The sequence below is a fragment of the Pelobates fuscus genome, chromosome 5 (genome assembly GCF_036172605.1).
Source record: "Pelobates fuscus isolate aPelFus1 chromosome 5, aPelFus1.pri, whole genome shotgun sequence".
Taxonomy (NCBI): Eukaryota; Metazoa; Chordata; class Amphibia; order Anura; family Pelobatidae; genus Pelobates; species Pelobates fuscus.
The window spans coordinates 113,814,724-113,835,625 of NC_086321.1; the positions used below are offsets into that span (position 1 = coordinate 113,814,724).

Consider the following 20,902-nt stretch of genomic DNA (forward strand, 5'->3'; position numbering starts at 1 on the left):
GGAATTACGATAAGTTAACATACTTTATGCAAATGTTTTATGCTGTAAAATAAATGAATAGTGTGGATACCAGATCATATGGTCATTAATCCTATGGGCACATATGGCTCTGTGCAATTAACCAGGTATCTCTAGGTATCAACTTGAAATGTGCTTTAGTCCTTAAATGGATACTATAGTGCTAGGAATACCCCCCTCACTCACGCCCTCCCCCATGCACTGTACTGAATTGATTCCAGCACCTATCTCCCTTGGCGCTGGGTTTGCGCTCCAATGTCACCTGACGAAGGGTGGGCTAATGCCACAAGCACATTAGGCCCTTCCCATAGGAAAGCATTGTTGCAATGCTTTCCCATGGGGATTTCACTGATGCTGGATATCCTCATGCAGAGCGTGAGGACGTCCAGCGTCAAGTGACCAAATGTTGCCTAGCAAGCAGGAAATGCCTCTAGTGGCTGTCAAACAATGTAATTATTGCAGTTTCTTAAAAAAACTGCTATAATTAATGTAGCGGAACCCCTTTTTGGCTGTCCCATCTCTTGTTTTATTTGTTGGCACCGCAGAGGTTTTTCATGCATGGATTACACAGATTTACATTGCACCATCTATGGACATACTTTGTTCGGTATACGAACAAAGTACCAAACAACTGGACCACCCTGATGTACATTAATCATGTAATCTACCTCCCTGATCGCTTCTCCTATTCCCTTTGTTCATACGAACTCGCTGCTGTATTCCCTGGGTGGCCGCCATTTCAGCAGCCGAACACGTGGCGGCGGCCATCTTAAACCCACTAACAGCGGTGTTTGGTCGTCGAGTGTCTGGAACTCAAAACGGACGCTCGACTAGCCGAACACCGCTAAGACCTCCAGGACGGCAGAAACTACCGAAAGCAACTCTCGAACGGCCCGTCATTCGGTAGGGTGAATCCCACGAACTAGGGGATTCATCCGGTTACCGACTCCATTATGTGTGGCATAGCCTTTCGGGAGTTTTGGGGCACGAATAGAGACCGACTGCAGGGCCAGATTTCATGGAACTAATTTCGGCATCTTTACCCATGCGGTCGGTCAAAACTTTACCTTCCTATAACTCCCGAACCCCTTGTCTGATCTGGGTGATTTTTGGATATGTTTCTCACCCAGATCAGGGGGTACCATATTTAAAGGTATATCACACATATTTGGGGTACATCTGGAAAGTGGGGAAAAGTATGTACAGTATAATTGTATTATCTGTTAAGCTAAGGGGAGGAGATGTGCGGGAGGTATCTGGGAGAATCTCATAAAAGCAGGAATGTTGCCATTAAACTTTAGCTCTACTCCTGATACTGTGTGTCGTCCAGTGATTGGGAAAGGTGATGGGATATTATTGGATTTTATTGCTGACTGTGCTGGATATTCTCTGGGATTTATTACTTGTTCCTGCATCCTCTGGATATACTGGTGGAATTAAGCTGTGAGAAATCAGCTCTCTGCTACAATTAACATTGCAGGGTTAAGGGGACAGGGTCACTGCACCCAGAGCACTTCAACGAGCTGAAGTGGTCTGGGTGCCTATAGTGTCCCTTTAATAAAGATTTCTAGGGGTGTCCACATTGAGTTTGAAATGTTTTAGCAAAAGGTTGAAAAGTTAATTGTTTCTTTATGTTTACATGAAGTATTATACACCCCATGTTCAAGAACTTTATTTGCACAAATCTGGCTTATAACAAACAAACATATTTATTCACTAAACAGTGACTTGTAGTCTTTTAAGATCCAGGCTTCAAAATTAAACCAGAAATATCCAAAATGTGACAGATTTCCTGTTTTTTAGTTATTTCTACTTTTTAGTGAATAAATCTTGAAATTGAGCTAGATATGTATCTGAAAATATTTGTTTTACACAAATATGCAAATTGATATTACATATTCAAAAGTCTGTATTCTCAAGTGTTAACATTCTCCTTGGAGAGGCCTTTTCTAAGTTTGTAAATGTCATACATTTTACTTTCATTAGCTCCCAAAGCATGCTGCAGCATTCTTCCTGATCCAAGAAAGCCTAATCTCCTCTAAATCCGAACAAGTGAGCTAATTGTACTGTACTATATTATGGCATACAAATCAGTTGCAAATCAGTTTGGGTCTTTATAGGATTTGCAATGAGCAGGCAAGAATATTTTATTCCTTAAAATCCATTGTTTCTCTTGACACAGAGGTTCAGAGGTGTTGTTTTTTTGGTCTTTTTGTTTACAGAACCACTATAGTGTCAGGAATACAAATGTCTTGAAGTGGCATTTTATGTGACCGATTGTGCTGAAAAGGTAATTTTTCTCACCTTTTCTCCCAATTCACGCTGGTCGTGCTGCGGATGGCCCTACCTGGCTCCGCCTCCCTGACTAAGATCATCTATCTTGAATCAGTGCATCTCTATGGGGAACGTTGAATGTCTCCATGCAGTTTGTGGAAAAGTTGAACACCAGTGTTGCACACGGTGCAGCACTGATCTAGGAAGCACCTATAGTGGCCGCCACTAGAAAGGTTACTAGGCAGCAATGTGAACACTGCTTTTGTCTGAAAAGGAAGTGTTTACATTGAAAAGCAAGCAGGGACAGGCTTTAAACATCAGAGCCAATACAATAAGCTGTAGTTGTTCTGGTGACTATAGTGTCCCTTTTCCCCGCATTTTTTTTTATACTTTTTTTTTTTTTTTATACTGCAAATCCATAACATTTAACGTATCATTAATCTTCTGTTTTCTTTTACTTTTGTTACCAGATATGCTTGAAACACTGAACGAAATTCTACCAAGTTTACAAGAAGACAACATCAGCGTTTGGGTAATGACAAAAGAAACCTCTCTCAAAGGGGTAAATACTATTCTAGATAAGTTGGAATCTGTAACAGATGAACCTGTCCCACATCACCTGTATAAAGTAAATCGTATCAGCGCTACAACATTGTACATTTTCACTTCTGGAACTACAGGTAATAAATATCATGTTAAAAATATTAAAAAGATTAATAAATTTTCTAAAAAGAAAGTGCACCACTGAATAAATAAATGCATTTTTTTTTTAACTATTCTTTTTTTCCATTTGATGCCCTGTTTTCTTTTAAATTAATATTAAATATTTTTGGCAAATGGCATCACCAGTCTGACTGACAGCCTCTCTGACTGTCTGCACCAGGGGTAGACCATGTGTAGTGTACTGATGAAGCACTCTGTATGGTCCTAGTGCCCTGACACTAGCACTTTTAATACTGCCTATGCATTGATTTTGCTAAGACAAGTTCACTAACATCTATAGATGCAGGAGCCTAAAATTAGGATGGTCCCGCCAGATGTAGGAGACATATTTTAGGTATGTCTTACTAACGGCCTACATGCCACATTGTGATTTTCGTCTTTATTTATGTGCCATCTACTCATTCCCAAGTTCCAAACATATTGTATTGTCTAGATGACTAGAACTTGCTAGATAAGAGGTTAGTTTCTGTAGTTGATCTGAAAAATGTGTTCACTTGCTAATCATCTTTCTTTAGCTATATTTAATTGTTAAGCAAATATTTGAAAGGATCTAAAATTAATCAATCTAATTTCAATAGAAAAAATAAAGTTCTAGAAAGGAGTTTTGCATGCACAGTAAAATAAATCACTTGTGTTGTAGATACATTGTTTACCTTTATGTAAACGCTGATCACTTTACCCAAGTTAGAAAGGGAATTTTCCAAATTCTGAATGAAAAACTAGAATTTGTGCTATGTGTTAAACTTTTTGTAGTTAACGTTAACCCTATACCAACCTAATACTATGCTTACTCTAAATCTAACTATAACCCCAGGGCCAGGCCAAGACATTGTGCAGTCTAAGTCCAATGATGAAATGCTGCCCAAACCCCCCCCCCCACCAAAACATGCCTACAACCATTATTTTATGCAGTGTGTATGTGTAGTGAATACAGTGTTTGTGTAGGGCAAGCATGTCAAACTCAAAGGGTAGCAAGGGCCAAATAAACGAGCCGGAGTGACGTCATATTCCGGCTACAGGCATTACTGCGGGAAGCTGAGCAGGGAGTTTGACATCTATGATGTAGGGGATGCTGCGTGTATTGTATGCAGCATGTGTAGTGAATGCATATTGTGTGTGTAGTGGTTGCAGTGTCTGTATTTATGTAGTGTATGCAGTATGTGTAGTGGGTGAATTATGTGTATGTGTAGTGGATGCAATGTCTGTGTAGTGCATGTAGTTTTTTTTTGCTGTATTGAGTGTGTGTGTATGAGAGGAGGGCCCGGGAGTGTCCCTTTCCACCTCCAGCAGCATCAGGTTCTCTCCTCTTGTGAGCCGCAATAACATAGCCATGGGTTGCCACTCTGGAGCAAACAGCAGGCTAAAGTGTACTGGGGCAGGCAAATGCCACCACTACATTAAGCATTACTTTTCCCTGACTCTAACCCTACGCCTCCCCAAACCTTATCTTTGAAGTATTCCCTCTGCTGACAACAGCAGAGGGATTTCCAAGCTAAAACAGTAGAGCGCGGCCTGTGAGCAATATCCACTCTGTGTGATTGCAGCATGAGAGAGATCTCCCTCTCATGCTGCAGCTCCGGCATGCTGTCCCTGCTAGTCACACTGTGATCAGTGCTGAACAGCTAGCAAAGCCCAGCACCAATCACACTCAATAGAGGGGCATATAGGAAGACTCAATCAGGTTTTTTTTTGTTTTTTTTAAGACCCTGTCGGTGTCCTTCAGACAGAAGACAGGCTCCAAATCACCATGACTGAGTGTCATTGCTCCGACATGGTGACTTTAACAGTGAGTGTTGCATATCAGTCTGAGGTCATGAAGTTTGGCCCCAGCTGTCAGAGAGGAGCTCCAGGTATTTATTGATGGTTTAAACAGTTATTTAAACACAAAAAGAATTCAGCGCTAGTAATCACAAAATTAGTCAAGGTAGGCAGCAACCCAAATGAAGGAAAACCCCTCGGGTCCTTCGGTGGATAGATACAAAAAGATATGGAAGGGCTGCGCCAAATAAGGGTAGATAGTCCAGTAAAGTATTGATAGGGTGCCAATAGATGGTCTAGGATACTTAATAGAGTTCCTCTGTGGATGCGTCTAGTGTAGACCGTTACGTATATGTAAATACAAGAGAGGTAGAGGCGACTAATGGTATAGTATGAAAGTGCAGGGTGTGATAGGTAACAAAATGTAGAGAACTCACATTCAAGAGAGCTATGGCCAGCTCTGGTGTGGATTGCGTACAGCGGTATAATCCCCGCTTATAGGATATGTAGGGAGGGGGTCTCCGTCAACACCGTCTGGTAGTCCAGAACTCGGAAAAGAAAGACAGAAAGCCATAGCTCTCTTGAATGTGAGTTCTCTACATTTTGTTACCTATCACACCCTGAACTTTCATACTAAACCATAAGTCGCCTCTACCTCTCTTGTATTTACATATACGGAACGGTTTACACTAGACGCATCCACAGAGGAACTCTATCGAGTATCCTAGACCATCTATTGGCACCCTATCAATACTTTACTGGACTATCTACCCTTATTTGGCGCAGCCCTTCCATATCTTTTTGTAAACAGTTATTTAACCCTGCTAACACCAAAACGTTATGACATTCCATACTGTCCTAAAGTCATTTTATAAATCATAATGATTTTTATAAATTCTGTATTCTTTGGAACAAGGCCCTCTGCCCATATGTATGTGGACTGTGTTGTGTAGCCAACAATGACTATCAATGATTAAACAAGTATTATTACGCTTGATTATCATGAATCTTTCTAGGTTATAGTGCATTTATATGCTAATTCTTAGTATATGGCTTTATAGAGTGAAAATAGGTGGTGTTAAATGGAGTGGAAATGTATATATGTAATATACAGCATTATTAAAAGAGTTCGATATTAGATATGCTATATATATCATCACAACACGAAATTTCCTTTTAATAATGGAATGAATTTAATTTCATATATTTATCTGAATAAAAAAATAAAAAAAACCATAGTTCCTACTTGAACTGCAGAGTTTACAATTATCAAATGTATTGCATTGGAAAACTATAAAATAAATATTTGTATGTTAATGCATATGAGTTTATTTTAATTAAACTAGAAAACTCGGCAATTGTATTAACATTTTTCTTTTTTAAATACTCCTTTCTTTTAGGCCTTCCAAAAGCTGCTGTTATTAGTCAGTTACAAACGCTAAAAGGCGCTGCTGGGATATGGGCATTCGGGGGTAATCCGGATGACATTTTGTATGTTACACTTCCACTGTATCATAGCGCTGCCTCTATCATTGGAATAGCTGGCTGCATTTATTTAGGTATGGATTTTATATTTTTACCTCCTCATCATCCATGTGTGTTGTTTTTTTTGTTTGTTTTGTTTTCATATAAAATATGGTTCTAAATTTTGATTGTATGAGCTGATCAATAGCTGCGGAGCAGTCCTTTCAGATCTTGGTTTCTCTCCAGGAGCTCCCAATGTACCCGATTAACAAGCTGAAGCTGTGAGGAGCTAGGGTCAATTTACCCTCTGGCTTTCAGCATGGTCTGTGCCGCATAATCTAACCATATCTATGCACAGCCAGGTTGTTACTGAAGCAGGAGCAGCACTCTGTAACCAGTTGTTGTGCAGAAAGCAAAAAGCAGTCTTGCTGTGGAAGCAATGATCAGCCTGCCTGACACTCACATGGGTCCATGTGCTGCCCTTAACTGAGCTGTGGCTGCAAATGGAGCCATATACAATCAGGGCCAGTGCAAGGATTCTTGCCGCCCTAGGCAACAATATATTTTGCCGTGTGGCAGTGATGATCTTGAGAGATTTCAGGGGGCCTTCAGCATGTACTTAAACTGCTTCTGTTGTCCTCCATGGGAGTGCTATCTCTGTGTAAGTTCTCCCAGGAGAGGAGCTGTTTAGGAATGCGCTCATCTGACATTATCACATGCCTAGGCCATGTTGTTTGTATTCTCATCAGCAGTGCGTGAACGGATGGCAAATTTGGTAAGGACTTCCGTATCAGGCATTTTGTCTTGCCATCTGATTTTTAGAAGCTTTCGCAGATAGGACATGTGGCCATGATTGAGCCAGTGCACATGACTCCGATAGACCGTGCACATCTCATAGATGTGCTGCAGAACTGAAATCATCACTGCTTGGTTGACCTTTAACTTTAATAGGCTGATCCTTCGACTTTCCCAGATGTTGGAGTGCAATCGGCTGAAGGCAGAACTGGCTTTAGCAAATCTGTAGTTTAATTTAGCATGAATTGACACTGTTCAGCAAAGGGTACTGCCCAGGTACACAAATTGGTCCACGGTTTGAAGTTTCATCTGATGGATGGTTCTAAGTACAGAGCATGAGCATGACTTCAGTCTTCTTTATGTTAATAGTGATACCAAAGATTTTGCATGCAGATAAAAACTGGTTCATACTGGCTTGCATTTCTGGCTCTGTATTGGCATTCAGAGCACAATCATTGGCAAAGAGAAAGTCTTGAAGTACAGTAGTAGTGATGGTACGCAGTCGCCTCAAATTCCATTCTGTACTACAGGTTTACTCCTTAATTGTCATGTTGAAAGGCATCAGTAAGAGTGGCAAAGAATATCATGCTGAACAGAGTGGGTGCGAAAACACACCCTTGATTAATACCATTGGTGACTGGGATTGCCCAAGATGTTTTACTATCATATAGAGTTCATGATTCTACTCTTAACACTTCTCCTGTAGCTGCATCTTTCTCAGTATCATCCACAATATGAAGATCTGCAAACTCATTATCAAGATTTTCAGTGATGAGGCCATTCTTCAGCTTCAACACTTTGGTCCTTTTAGTGTCTTGTGGCCATCTCTTCTACATCATACAGAGCTTCATATTAGATCATACAAGTCTGTGGTCTGTCCAACAATCATTGCCGCACATAGCTTTTGTAAGACTGTCATTGTGTCTGTCCATTCTACTAATAATAAGTGCCACTGCCATGCTTGGAATGGGGATGCATCCATAAAGTCCTGCTATGGGTAGTGATTAAAAGGTTAGGTCCCGACAGGTTTTCAAAACTAACAGGTCATCGCTGTTACACATTCCCACCTAGTTTTTCCCAGGTGGTATCATTGATCTGCCTCTTACATTAAAATCACCAAGCAGGATCAGCTTGTCTGTACGGTGCACTGATAATAGCAGGGTATCTTTTTTCTTTGTAAAATGTATCATTCACTTCCTTTTTGAGTTTATCATTTTGGGAGCATATGAACTGATCAAAGTAACTTATCAAGTCATTTATAAAGTGGAGCTGTATAGTCATAAGTCGGTTGTTCACACATTTGGGTAGGCAGGCAAGTGTCTGAACAAGATGGTTCTAGATGGTGAAGTCAACTCCAGATGAGCAACGTTCATCACTGCTGCTGCCACTCCAGAAGAATGTATGGCTACCACCTGACTAGGACAGTTGTCCTTAAATAGCAAGGTGAGGCGTTCTAAAGGCTGCGATGTCAATTCTGTGGTGTGCAAGGTCTCTGGCGACACGTGATATTCTTCATTTTGATCTGTATGTCATGATTTCATTTAATTGTGTGTGTGCGCAATACATGTGTTTATAGTGATTAGTGACACTCTGTTTTGCTTGTGTTCGACATCCGTCATGGTATGTAGGCCAAGTGAAACAAGCAATGTTTGGGGTACATTTTCTTGCCTATTTTTCATTTTACAGAGGCGAGCAATAAAATCCTGAATAGGGCTGCTCAGTCACTCGGGTAGATGCCAAGCTTCACTGCCACTTGGTAGGTATCCACACCTGCTTGGCAGAGTGGGGCTGTGAACGGGGCTTGGTTTGGCAGAGTGGGGTGTAAATGGGGCTTGGGGACCTCTCAGCACCATGAACTTTTGCAGTAATGCAAACAGGTTATGGTGCCTAGGCTGACAAAAATAATGTAATGTTCAAGATTACTGTGTTGCCTCACAATTAAAGAAACACTAACTGTTACACTAACCCTGACAATATTGCCTTTCCTCTAAATTAAAAATTTTTTTTTACTATTACTGGAAAATAATAGTACTGTACAGTACACATTTTAGTATAATAACGGATTAGATGCGTTTTTACGGTTTTGTATCGTATATTTATTAGGAAAAAATGCACATTTTATTACATAAACCTACAGTTCTATATTTTTGTATGCATGTAACTGGATTCTATTCATGAGCATTTTATCTATAGGTGCAACATGTGTATTAAGGCAGAAGTTTTCCGCAAGTCAGTTCTGGAATGATTGCAAAAAGTACAACGTTACGATTATTCAATATATCGGAGAATTGTGCCGTTATTTATGCAAGCAACCAGAGGTGAGTTCAGATTTAAAAAATAAAAAAATATTACGTATTATATGTATACCATTGGTAAATGGGGATATTATGTGTCAACGGCTTTCAAAAGTGTACATAAAATAAGTTAACCACATTTTTTTTTTACTAATAATATCATAAATTGGACACTGTATCATTCAGGCTTGCATTGAGCTACAGTGCACACATTCTTGCTCCATACATTTTAACCACTTCATGATCAATGACAAAATTATTCTGCCAAGGTTGTCCTACCTTAAAGAAGTTATCATGGTATAATTCTGTCATGCGCTAAAATTAGCACTGGTCCGCCATGATGCCAGTGATTGCGGGGTTATTCCTGTTGATGGGTGCATCGCATCTGAGGCAGACCAGCAACCACAAATCCCAGTGTCCCAGAATCTGTGATTCTATTACATTCAGTTCCACAGATCACAATAAAGGAATTCAAAACACTTGGGGATGTCCAAGGAGGACAGAAATTCATACTAATAAAACAGTCTTTGCTAACAGACTTTCTGTCACTTGCTCCCAAATTGTCCATCTGCCTCCCTTGCTCCATCCTAGAAACTCTTAACACCTATGAATGTCCTGTTTATTTATTTATTTTTATTATTTTTTTAGAATCGCATCACTCTGTTTCTTTGCGTGTTGTTTTTTTTTTGTCCCAGTTCAAAAAGGTTCAGAATATCTTTACCCCGTTTTATGAACCAGTTTAGTAGCCCTTCTCTGAACTCTCTAAAGTATCAATATCCTTCTGGAGATACAGTCTCTAGTACTGTATACAATACTCCAAGTGAGGTTTCACCCGTGTTCTGTACAATGGCATGAGCACTTCCTTCTTTCTACTGCTAATACCTCTCCCTATACAACCAAACATTCTGCTATCATTTCCTGCTGCTCTATTACATTGTCTGCCTACCTTTAAGTCAAGCATGTCAAACATGTGGCCCGGGCAACATGCGGCCCACAATGGGTATCTTTGCGGCCCATGGCCGGATTGGCCTACCTGGATACCGGGAAGTTTTCCGGTAGGCCACGTGCCCCGGGCCGCTTTGTGCGGTGGCTGTGCCAGCCAATTGGAGTCATATGGGGTGGCAGAGTTGCTGGCTGCATGCAGAGCTGGCCAGCCACTCCCCCTTACCTGCTGCTCGCAGTGCCAGAGAAGCGTGTGGCCTGCTTAAGCAGAGAAGATCATGCAGGACTGGAAGATGGCTTATGGTAGGGCAAAACGGGCTTGGGGGAACCTTCCTGTAGTGTAGGGTATTACATTTTGGGGCAGTGTATTAAATTTGGGGGAGGAAAGTGTAGCAATGTATTAGAGTGAGGGGAGGGAGTAGTTTTATTAAATTGGGGGAAGGAGGTGGGGAGTAGTGTATTAGAATGGTGGGAGAGGGGCAGTGTATTAAATTGGGGGATGGGGCACTGTTTTAAAGTGGGTGGAGGGAGGGGAGGCAGCGTATTAAACTAGAGTGGAGGGAGGGGCACTGTATTAAAGTGGGGGAGGGAGGGAAGGCAGTGTAATAAATTGGGGGGAGGGAGAGTGAGCAGTGTATTAGTGGGGGGCAAGGCTGTGGGAGGCTGTGTATTAGATTGGGAGGCATAGTAAGTAACTTAAAGTGAAACTTTTGAGTTATATATTAATATAATATAAAATCTCCAGGATTACATCTTGTTTGCATGTGAATGATACAAGTAATTTTAGTTTGCGTTGGTCTAGGTCAAACTTTTTTTTTTGCGGCCCACATAAACTTAAACCTTGATTATTTGGCCCGTGTTAGCCTTTGAGTTTGACATGCTTGCTTTAAGTCATCTGAAATAATTACCCCTAAATCCATTTCCTCAGATGTTGAGGTTAGGACTGTTTTATATATTCTATACTCTAACCTTGGGCTTTTACACCCAATATGCATTATCTTGCCCTTATCTACATTACATGTCAAGATATGCAACACTAATGGTGCTACCACTATGAGAAACATGGCAATTTACATTACCCCAGTTTCTACAGTCATGAGATGTACATCCTTGTTTATAAACCGAAATTGTGCGACTAGTTTATATTTCTAACCATGAAAACAGCTGCTGAGAAGTCTGGTTTCCAACATGCTGCTTAAGTTACAGCTATAAAATGTAGGTGTTTTTTCATACTAGCGCCAGTGTTGGAAGCTGAAAGACTCGTTGTTTTGTAGCAAAGTCGTATGAAAGCCTTCTCATTGTAGCAAACTGAGGAATGTAGCTTCAGTTACTCCTGCTTGTTGTCCGTTAGCATTGGCACTCTTTCAAAGTTTCATTTACAGGCAACTCTAGATAAAACAAAATAGAGAAATGTATTTGTTTTCAGTAATACTAGCAGGGCAGGGAAATGGACAGGGTTAAGACAGACAAGTAAAGCAGAATGGGTTGGAGAAAACCGAGTAGAAGAGAGATAATTGCAAGAAATATGACGATTAATGGGAGGGATAGAGGGCAAAACTGAATTGGAATGATATCTCGCAAATGGGGAGAAAAAATAAATAGATCTGAAGTGTTTCAAGATATGATAAAATGCACTTGGGTGCTAGATTCGTAGCTTATCTCCTACAGATTGTTTTGGAATATAAATTATTTTGTTGCAACGTTTGCAAGTTTCCTTGTCTATAGCAGGTGTTTCCAATTATTTTTTCCTGTGAAAACCTTTGATATAATGTACCAACATTGTGGAACCCCCTGAAAAAAATTTGCGCCGCAGCACAAACCGTTTAATTGAGCGTAAGGGTTTCTTTTTTTTGCAAATTTCTAAAAATAGTAAACAGATTGTAGTACTTAGTAGGAGGTGTGCTTCTGTGTGTAGAGCTGGTATTTGTATATCATTTTAGCATTTTAATACAAGGGCATGTTTGTATATTATGCCTGCATTTATGGTGCTATGGTGTGTTTGGATGTAGTGTTGGATTTTAAATTGGGATGTACATTTGTGTGTATTATTGTTGTTTGAGTGTTTGTATATAATTTTAGAGTTGGAGTTCAGGGGTGTCTTTGTATGTCATGATTGCAGCGGTTTGTTTGCATGTTGTGTTGGTGTTTGCTGGGATGTCTGCACATACACACTTACACAGATATACATACTATATTAACAAACAGATACACACACTGATACAGACACACACAAACACTCAGTTACACTGACACAAACATATAAACACACACACACACACACACACACACACTGGCACATATACACACGCACACTGATACACACAGTGACACACAGATACACACACTGCCACACAAACACACTGGCACAAAGATATACACACACTGACACACAGATACACACACACACACACACACACACACACACACACACACACACACACAGTGGCAGATACACTGATACACATTGTCACACAGATGCATACAGTGACACAAACACAGATACTGCTCAGATATACACAGTGACACGTAGTACACATACACCAATACATACACAGGTATTTGCAGTCACCTTCCTGTTAGATTACCTTTTTTTTCCTGCAGGAGCTTGACTTGCTTGGAGTGCTGCTGGCTGAGGCTGGTGTGCTGCTAACTCCTCACTGCTCCTCATTCTTCCTGTCCCAATCGGCACGCTCTGCCTGGGAGGAAGTGACAGGCTGTCAGTTCCTCCCAGCATTCCATGCTACAGGGGTCCTGTAATGATCTTAAATGACCGGGCCCCTGTTCGGTGATGCCAATCGGGTGGCTCTAAATGCTTGGGCTACCTGATCGGCAAATCACAGCAGAACCCCAACTTTGTTCTCACAGAACCCTAGGGTTCCACAGAACACCAATTGGGAAATGCTGATCTATAGAATAGGCTATCATTGGAAATAAAGAAATGACTACTGTAGGATGGGAGCTGGAGTGAATTGGGCTGTGCTTGCTATAATATCGCCACTGTGTTGTCTAAAATAAAGGCTTGTTCATTTGACAAGGAACTTTGCACATTTCTTTCTTGGCTTGTAACATGACACTTATAGTGATGTCCTGAACGGTTCGCTGGCGAACATATGCGATGTTCGGTCCGCCCCCTATTCGTCATCATTGAGTAAACTTTGACCCTGTACCTTACAGTCAGCAGACACATTCCAGCCAATCAGCAGCAGACCCTCCCTCCCAGACCCTCCCACCTCCTAGACAGCATACAATTTAGATTAATTCTGAAGCTGCATTCATTCATTTTTTTTTGTGTTTATTATACATTATCCCCCATAGCCAGTAACCTGTGTTTATTATACATTATCCCTCCCATAGCCAGTAACCTGTGTTTATTATACATTATCCCCCCCATAGCCAGTAACCTGTGTTTATTATACATTATCCCTCCCATAGCCAGTAACCTGTGTTTATTATACATTATCCCTCCCATAGCAGTAACCTGAGTTTATTATACATTATCCCCCCATAGCCCTAAATACTAAAAAGGGGGGGACCTAATGTCCTCCCCCCTGGCCCCCACCCAAGAGCGGTGGGTGGGTGCCCTAAACACAAATTTTGGGGGGGGGGGGCTAATGTCCTGGCCCCCACCCCTGAGCGGCGGGTGGGGGCCCTAAATACTAATAATGTCCTCCCCCCTGCCCCCCCAGAGCGGTGGTTGGGGGCCCTAAACACAAATTTGGGGGGGACCTAATGTCCTCCCCCCTGGCCCCCACCCCTGAGCGGTGGGTGGGGGCCCTAAATACTAATAAGGGGCATTTTACACAGCGTGGGAAAGTTCTTTGGAATTTTCCCACGCTGTGTAATTTGACTCATAACACTCTGGTTACTTAATCCACCAATCAGAGTGTTAGGAGTCAAATTACACAACGTGGGAAAATTCCAAATAACTTTCCCACGCTGTGTAAAATGACACAGAGCACTCTGATTGGTGGATTTCAAACCAACCAATCAGAGTGCTGTGACAGGTAAATGTAGAGACTTACCTGTCAGTCTCTTCATTTACCTATCAGAGCACTCTGATTGGATGGCTTAAACCCACCAATCAGAGTGCTCTGAGCCTAATTGCAGGGCGGGGGGTGGTGCCAGGGGGGAGGACATTAGGTCCCCCCCTTATTTTACTGTAGGGCCCCCACCCACCGCTCAGGGGTGGGGGCCAGGGGGGAGGACATTAGGCCCCCCCTTATTTTACTGTAGGGCCCCCACCCACCGCTCAGGGTTGGGGGCCAGGGGGGAGGAGATTAGCCCCCCCCCATTAGTATTTAGGGCCCCCACCCACCGCTCTTGTGGCCAGAAAGAGTCCCTGTGGGTTTAAAAATTTGCTTGCCTATTGAAGTCTATGGCGGTTCGCCGGGTTCGCCCGTTCACGAACATTTGCGGAAGTTCGCGTTTGCCGTTTGCGAACGGAAAATGTAATGTTCGCGACATCACTAGTAAAATTAAAAGCAATTAAAAAAAAAAAAAAAAATCCTTTGAGTGCTTATCATTTAGTAAACAATTCCCTGAGTTTGTAGAGGCCAAGAAAACTGACTTTTTTTAGCCCATCTCAGTTAGCCCATTTCAAAAGGGAGTAATGTGCATACCCATGCATTGTTGATATGTAAAGGGTTTAATTAATTAATGAAAAACATGAATGAAACAGCTCTTTAATAGAACAACAGTCACTTATGATTAGAATGCCATGGGCGGGTCTGTACTTGGGAGTTGTATGGCCTGTACAAGCTGTTGTAATATCAGGAGTAACTTAATTTTAGTTAGTTTGGCTAGCATATTCCTTGTTGGCATGTTCCCTCACCCCTTCTTAAGAAAATAAATTGTACCTTTTGACCCAGCAACGATAGCAAGTTTTCTGGGCAGTCCAATCCTCCTCTGGTGATGTCACTGCCCCTTACCGTTCCTCTCATTCAGGGCTGCGTAATAATGCTGCAGTAGGTGGACTCTTAATTCGTTATGTGCATTCAAAATGCTCTATAGCGAGAGGCTCCATGTACCCTGACCACTTCAAATCACTGAAGTGGTCATGGTGCTTGGAGTGTGCTTTTAAAATATTTCTGAATGAGCCCTTCTTACAGAAGAAAAATGACAACAATGCATATATAAATCCATTAATTCAAATTCTGTTTATGCAACAGAGAGATGGGGATAAGGATCATAAGGTGCGTATGGCTGTAGGAAATGGTGTTCGCAGTGATGTGTGGAGAGAATTCCTAGCAAGATTTGGTGACATCAAAATGTGTGAACTGTACGGTGCCACCGAAGGGAATATTTGCTTCATGAATCACACTGGAAAAATTGGATCTGTTGGGCGCAGCAATTTATTTTACAAGGTAAGATCTATGTTGCCATATATGCATTTGTTTATTTTACAAAATAAAAATATAATTCTTACAGAGTGACCTTGCATGGTTACATTTTATGCAGTTTATCAATAATTGGACACTTTATTAATCTATTGACAGAATGTTCAAATTTCATATGCATACTGGGGGATAATTTACACTTTTATCAAACATTGCATGGTGCATACCAATATTATTCAAATACTAAATGAACATCTGCACACAGGGAAGCCTAAGTTATTAAATTTGTCACATTTTAACATGTCCTAAACTAGGTGAAATGAAAGGAACACTCCAAACGCCTAACACACGTCAGCTTGTCTCATTTTTTGTAAAGCTTTTTATTTTAACAGAACTTGGCCCTTTACATTTAACAGTTGGGAGGGTGCTCTTCTTGATTGTTTTGTGCCCCGGCACAAAGTGTAATACAGTGCTTCATACAGAGAAGCATTGGATTCAGTGCTTCACTATGAAAACAATGTCAGAGCGGCAAGTGCCATGCATTGGACTGACTGGAAGATCAGTACTCTGCAACACCTGATGAGGTTTTAAGATGGTGGGTCGCCAGACTCCTAAACCGGTATTTGATTGAATTTAACCCTTACCTCTGTTAAGGTTATGATGTACTCCTAACCTTATGTACTCAATCCTTAAATGCAGTGTCATTACAATACACAGAGCTGCATACAATACAGAGATACCCATACAATACTCAGCTAGGTATAATATAGTTAAATCCATACAATACTCAAAGCGTTACAGAGATCCTAATTCATTGAAATTCAAAAGAACATTAGACTTTTAATATCTGATTAACAGGGCAGTGTCCTAGCAGAGACGATATGTTATATCGTTTACGTAAGCAAACATATTGAACCACCACAATATCCGTGGGCAGTGGTGTATTTTGAATTTGTGCTGCCCTAGGCATGACGGAACTCGGGCACCCCCTAATTTACATGTGCCCCACCCCTTCTGATCAGGGCCACACCTCTTCCTGTTAAAGACTAACACATGCTTTGACTGACATACACACCCACTCACTGACTGGCACACACTCTCAAATACACTGACATACACTCACTGGCAGACTCTCACACTCACACACTCACGGATTTGACACAATCTAACAGACACACACAGTCACTCAGACACGCACTGAAAGACATGCACACACTCACTGACAGACACACATTCACTGACAAACACATATTGACAGACATACACACTGATAAACATACACACACATTCACTGACTGATGCACACAAACTCCCTCACAGAAACACACATACTCCCTCACAGAAACACACATTCACTGACAAACAAACTCACTGACAGACACACTCACATATATAAACACACATTCACTGACAGACAGATCCATACACACACACTGACATACACACTCAGACACACACACATTCATTGACAGACAAATTCACTGACAGATACTCACACACTGCCAGATTGAACCCATTTACTGACAGACAGATACACACACACACACACACACACACACACTGACAGACTGACACACACACATTTCCCTCCAACATTTACAAATAATTATTTACTTTTAATTTAAATCCACCCAGCCTCCCTACCTTTGGGAGAGCTGGTTGGATTTTTAGCTGGGTTCCAGTGGGGCTGCTGGGCTGGCTGCTGGGCGGGCAGGCAGGCATCCAGGATGGAGCACCAAGGGAGGGGTGTGGGTGCGCAAAATAGGCGGCGAGGGAGCTCTTATCCTCCTGTTCAGCTCCCTTGCGCGCCTCTTAGTGATGCCTGGTGCCGGAGTGACGTCACATTCCAGCCAGCCAACTCTTGGGCCCCCCATAAGTTAAGGCAAACAAGGTATTTGCCAGGGCACTTGGGGGGCGGTGTTTTTTGCCTTGTGCTAAACACAGCACTGTCTGTAGGAGTCATATGAAGACAATTGTCATTGGCTGTCACTACAATTTTTTTAAACTGATTAAATTGTTATATGAAAATGCAAATAGCGGTCTTCAACTATACCACAATAAAAAAAACCCCCAAAAAACATTTATTAACAGATGAAGATAATACAGAAGTACAATCAAACACAACAAGAATGTACCATGAGGTTAAACTGTGTATGTGCTCACAGGATATCAAGCATATAAACCAAAACAATAAATTATTTTTTTGTTGTTGTTGTTAGATAACTATATATTTTTAAAGGAATCACAAAGTTGAAACTTACTATAACTTGCAATTTATGTGAAAACAATTGGTACAAAGTACCTGTTGTTTAAGCAAGCCCATCTAAAGTAACTCTCTACAAGGTCACTCAAAGAGTGGGAGAATCCACAATCCTTACAGATGACGGGGTGCTACAAATAAAAAATCCTGACAGTTCCCCAAAAACACATGGCACATACACATTAATGACACACACACAAATCTTCTTCAAAACCAGCACAAGCAAGTAGACTGGAATGTGGCCCATATCTCATTTCTGACACACTAACTGCAAAAGCACTAGTTTGTTACATCTAAGAGGACATTTGGTGATCAAGGACTCCTCTGTAGAGCCATTTATGATTCTAAGAAATATGTTGCATTTATGTGGACTTACTATGTGCTTCATATGATACTGCAGGATCTTCCCCAGAAACCGCTAATATCTTTGCAACCGTAGTCTGCTTTCGTTCCAATCAGTGTCTAGGTGTGTCAGGCGTAGAAAATATCAAAAAACCTATTAATCCTTAGTTTGTCCCAGTATATCCTTGGACTGGCCTGGAATTTCTATGCAATTTCAACACCGCCCGTATTGCTTTCACAAATAAAACTGATAAACTAAAACATATTTGGATACAATAATTTTAGTGTTTATTTTACATATTAACAAAACTATGCTTTTTGAATGCTCTTTTTGTTTGTTAGTAAGAGGTTACTTTGTGACATAAATGTTCTATTTTTTCACATCCAGCTTGTGTTCCCATTTGAACTGATAAAATATGACATTCAGAAAGATGAACCAATAAAAAACCAACATGGCTGGTGTCAAACTGTTGAGAAAGGTAACTAAGACTAGAGAAGAACTTCTCTTGGATTTTTGTTTATCATGTTTCATTAAAGGTACCCACACATTAGGCACAATGTATGCAATAGCTCTCTGTGATTTTTTTTTTTTTTATCATTTAAACTTCTTTTTTTTGATTGATTGTGATTGCTTTTGTTCAGTAGACTGCCATTCCTGCCCTCCCTTCCAAACTGCACTGATTCTATTTTGTTCTAAAAAAATATCTGATGTACACAATTTTGTTTTTGGCAGTTACACTACGGCTTTTAACTTTCTACATTAGAAAGATTGAGAATTTGACAAATGCTTGTTTTTCCATAAAGCAGGGGGGTTGCTCAGCAGTGCTATAGAAAATAATGATTAATTGAGTCACTTAATAATTTGGTTATAGGTCACTACACAAGCTGCAAACTCTGGTGGATGCAGGTAATGCAGGAGTTTCAGCTATTTGTGTCTTTTATTAAGTGTTCTTGCATAGCAAGACCACTTCATGTTATCTCACATATATATTGTTCTTATTCTTATTATAGCCAAATTTACCACCCTAACTCCTCACACAGTTTTTACACTACATAGACAGTCATATACCGAAACGTGCGGATTGTTCCCGATTGGATTGCTATTACTTTGTGGAACGTTTCGCCGAATGGTTCACGGAATATCGTCGTTCTTGTGGCGAAATTGGTCCCATAGGAATGAATGGCAAAATGTTCAAAACTAGCTGGCAAAAGCTGAAAAATCAGGACATGATTTCTAAACTGCCACCACTCCCTCATTTTCAAGCCCACCTACACAAATCTTATATCAAAACGTTCAGCTATCCCTGCTGTCACTAAAAATGTCCACGGCTAAGCCATAGTCCTGATAGTTTTCACAGTCTGACAATTTGCTTGCAACTCATGCCGTCCATTGACATTCATTGAAACTCCACTGTAGCCAGCTCAAATTTGAAGGGCAATTTCTTAACTGCGAATGTGCCTTCATTTTTAATACTTCAGAGACATACTATGCATCAAAATGTAGGTCTGGATCTTGTGATTCTCACAATATAAAGCTCTTTGCTGTAGGATTTTAGGTTTTTAAAATACGACCGTTTAAAAATGGCAACCGCCAAAATACTCTGACCTGTTCTAGACTGGAGCAGCAAGTGATGTCATAGACAGGGCCTTTTGTACACCTGCTAATGTTTTTATAAATGTATGTTTTAATGTAACTGTGAAGCACTTTGGGCAACAACGTTGCAATTAAATGTGCTATATAAACAAATAATAAGTTACTCCGCCCACTCCAGTTGTAGACTACTGGTGGAGGCAAGAACACTTCACACAATTTCACCAGAAATTGTAGCTTTTCTAGTATTATTATTATCATTCTATATTTTTGCATTGTTTAATTTGTTATAAGATTGAACATGTAGTGTTTACATTTTCTTCATTTTAGTATTTACTTAATTAAATGTTATTTCTTAAGATGTGACATTATTCAAGTGGCTTTTCTCGACTTTATTTGTAATTTGTCTATTCAACACCATAGGGGAAACTGGACTATTGATATCGAAAGTGAACTCTAACAACCCTTTCTTTGGTTACGCTGGGAATAAAAAAGACACGACAAAGAAGTTGTTATGTGATGTGTTCAAAAAAGGTGATGTTTATTTCAATACTGGAGATTTGATGGTCCAAGATTCTGACAACTTTCTTTACTTCCGTGACCGGATTGGAGATACCTTTAGGTAAGACTATGCATTTATAATAAGTTTATTCATTAGCAGTGCCGGATTTACATCACAAGCGCCTGCAGGCATAGAACTCTCAAATTCCCCTCTTCCAAACGAATGAAAGCAAAATGAAATGTTTAAATATGATAAATATTATTGTAAATGCACAGACCTATAGATTGAGTGTGTGGATCTAGTGTGTGCACATGTAGCAGTATAGGTAAATGTCGGAATCCATATCTATGTATGTGTAGAGTGTGTCTGTCCCTTAGATTCCTGCCTCTAATCAATCATATCTGAAGTAACCTTCCCACCACATTCAGGTGTATCCATGATCCTCCTCCAATCCTCTTCATTCTTGGGGTAATAAGTAGCCAAGTTTCCCTTCACCCCCTGTCGCTTTCTATTGACCATGTGTCCGACCCTAGGGCCCCTGTCCTATCATGGAGCTATGGCTCTGTGAAGAAGGGACCATGGAGGACACTGTATTTTCATGCG

General features: G+C 40.7%; 1 protein-coding gene across 1 annotated transcript in view; it reads left to right on the plus strand.

The window, feature by feature from the left end:
* SLC27A6 (solute carrier family 27 member 6) overlaps positions 1–20,902 on the plus strand; it is a 67,859-nt gene that overhangs the window by 32,359 nt on the left and 14,598 nt on the right. The window contains exons 2-7 of the mRNA XM_063454159.1: positions 2,763–2,972; positions 6,174–6,332; positions 9,226–9,350; positions 15,437–15,631; positions 18,595–18,685; positions 20,221–20,419. Coding sequence (XP_063310229.1) covers positions 2,763–2,972; positions 6,174–6,332; positions 9,226–9,350; positions 15,437–15,631; positions 18,595–18,685; positions 20,221–20,419 — 979 coding nt within the window. The remainder of the gene's footprint in view (positions 1–2,762; positions 2,973–6,173; positions 6,333–9,225; positions 9,351–15,436; positions 15,632–18,594; positions 18,686–20,220; positions 20,420–20,902) is intronic.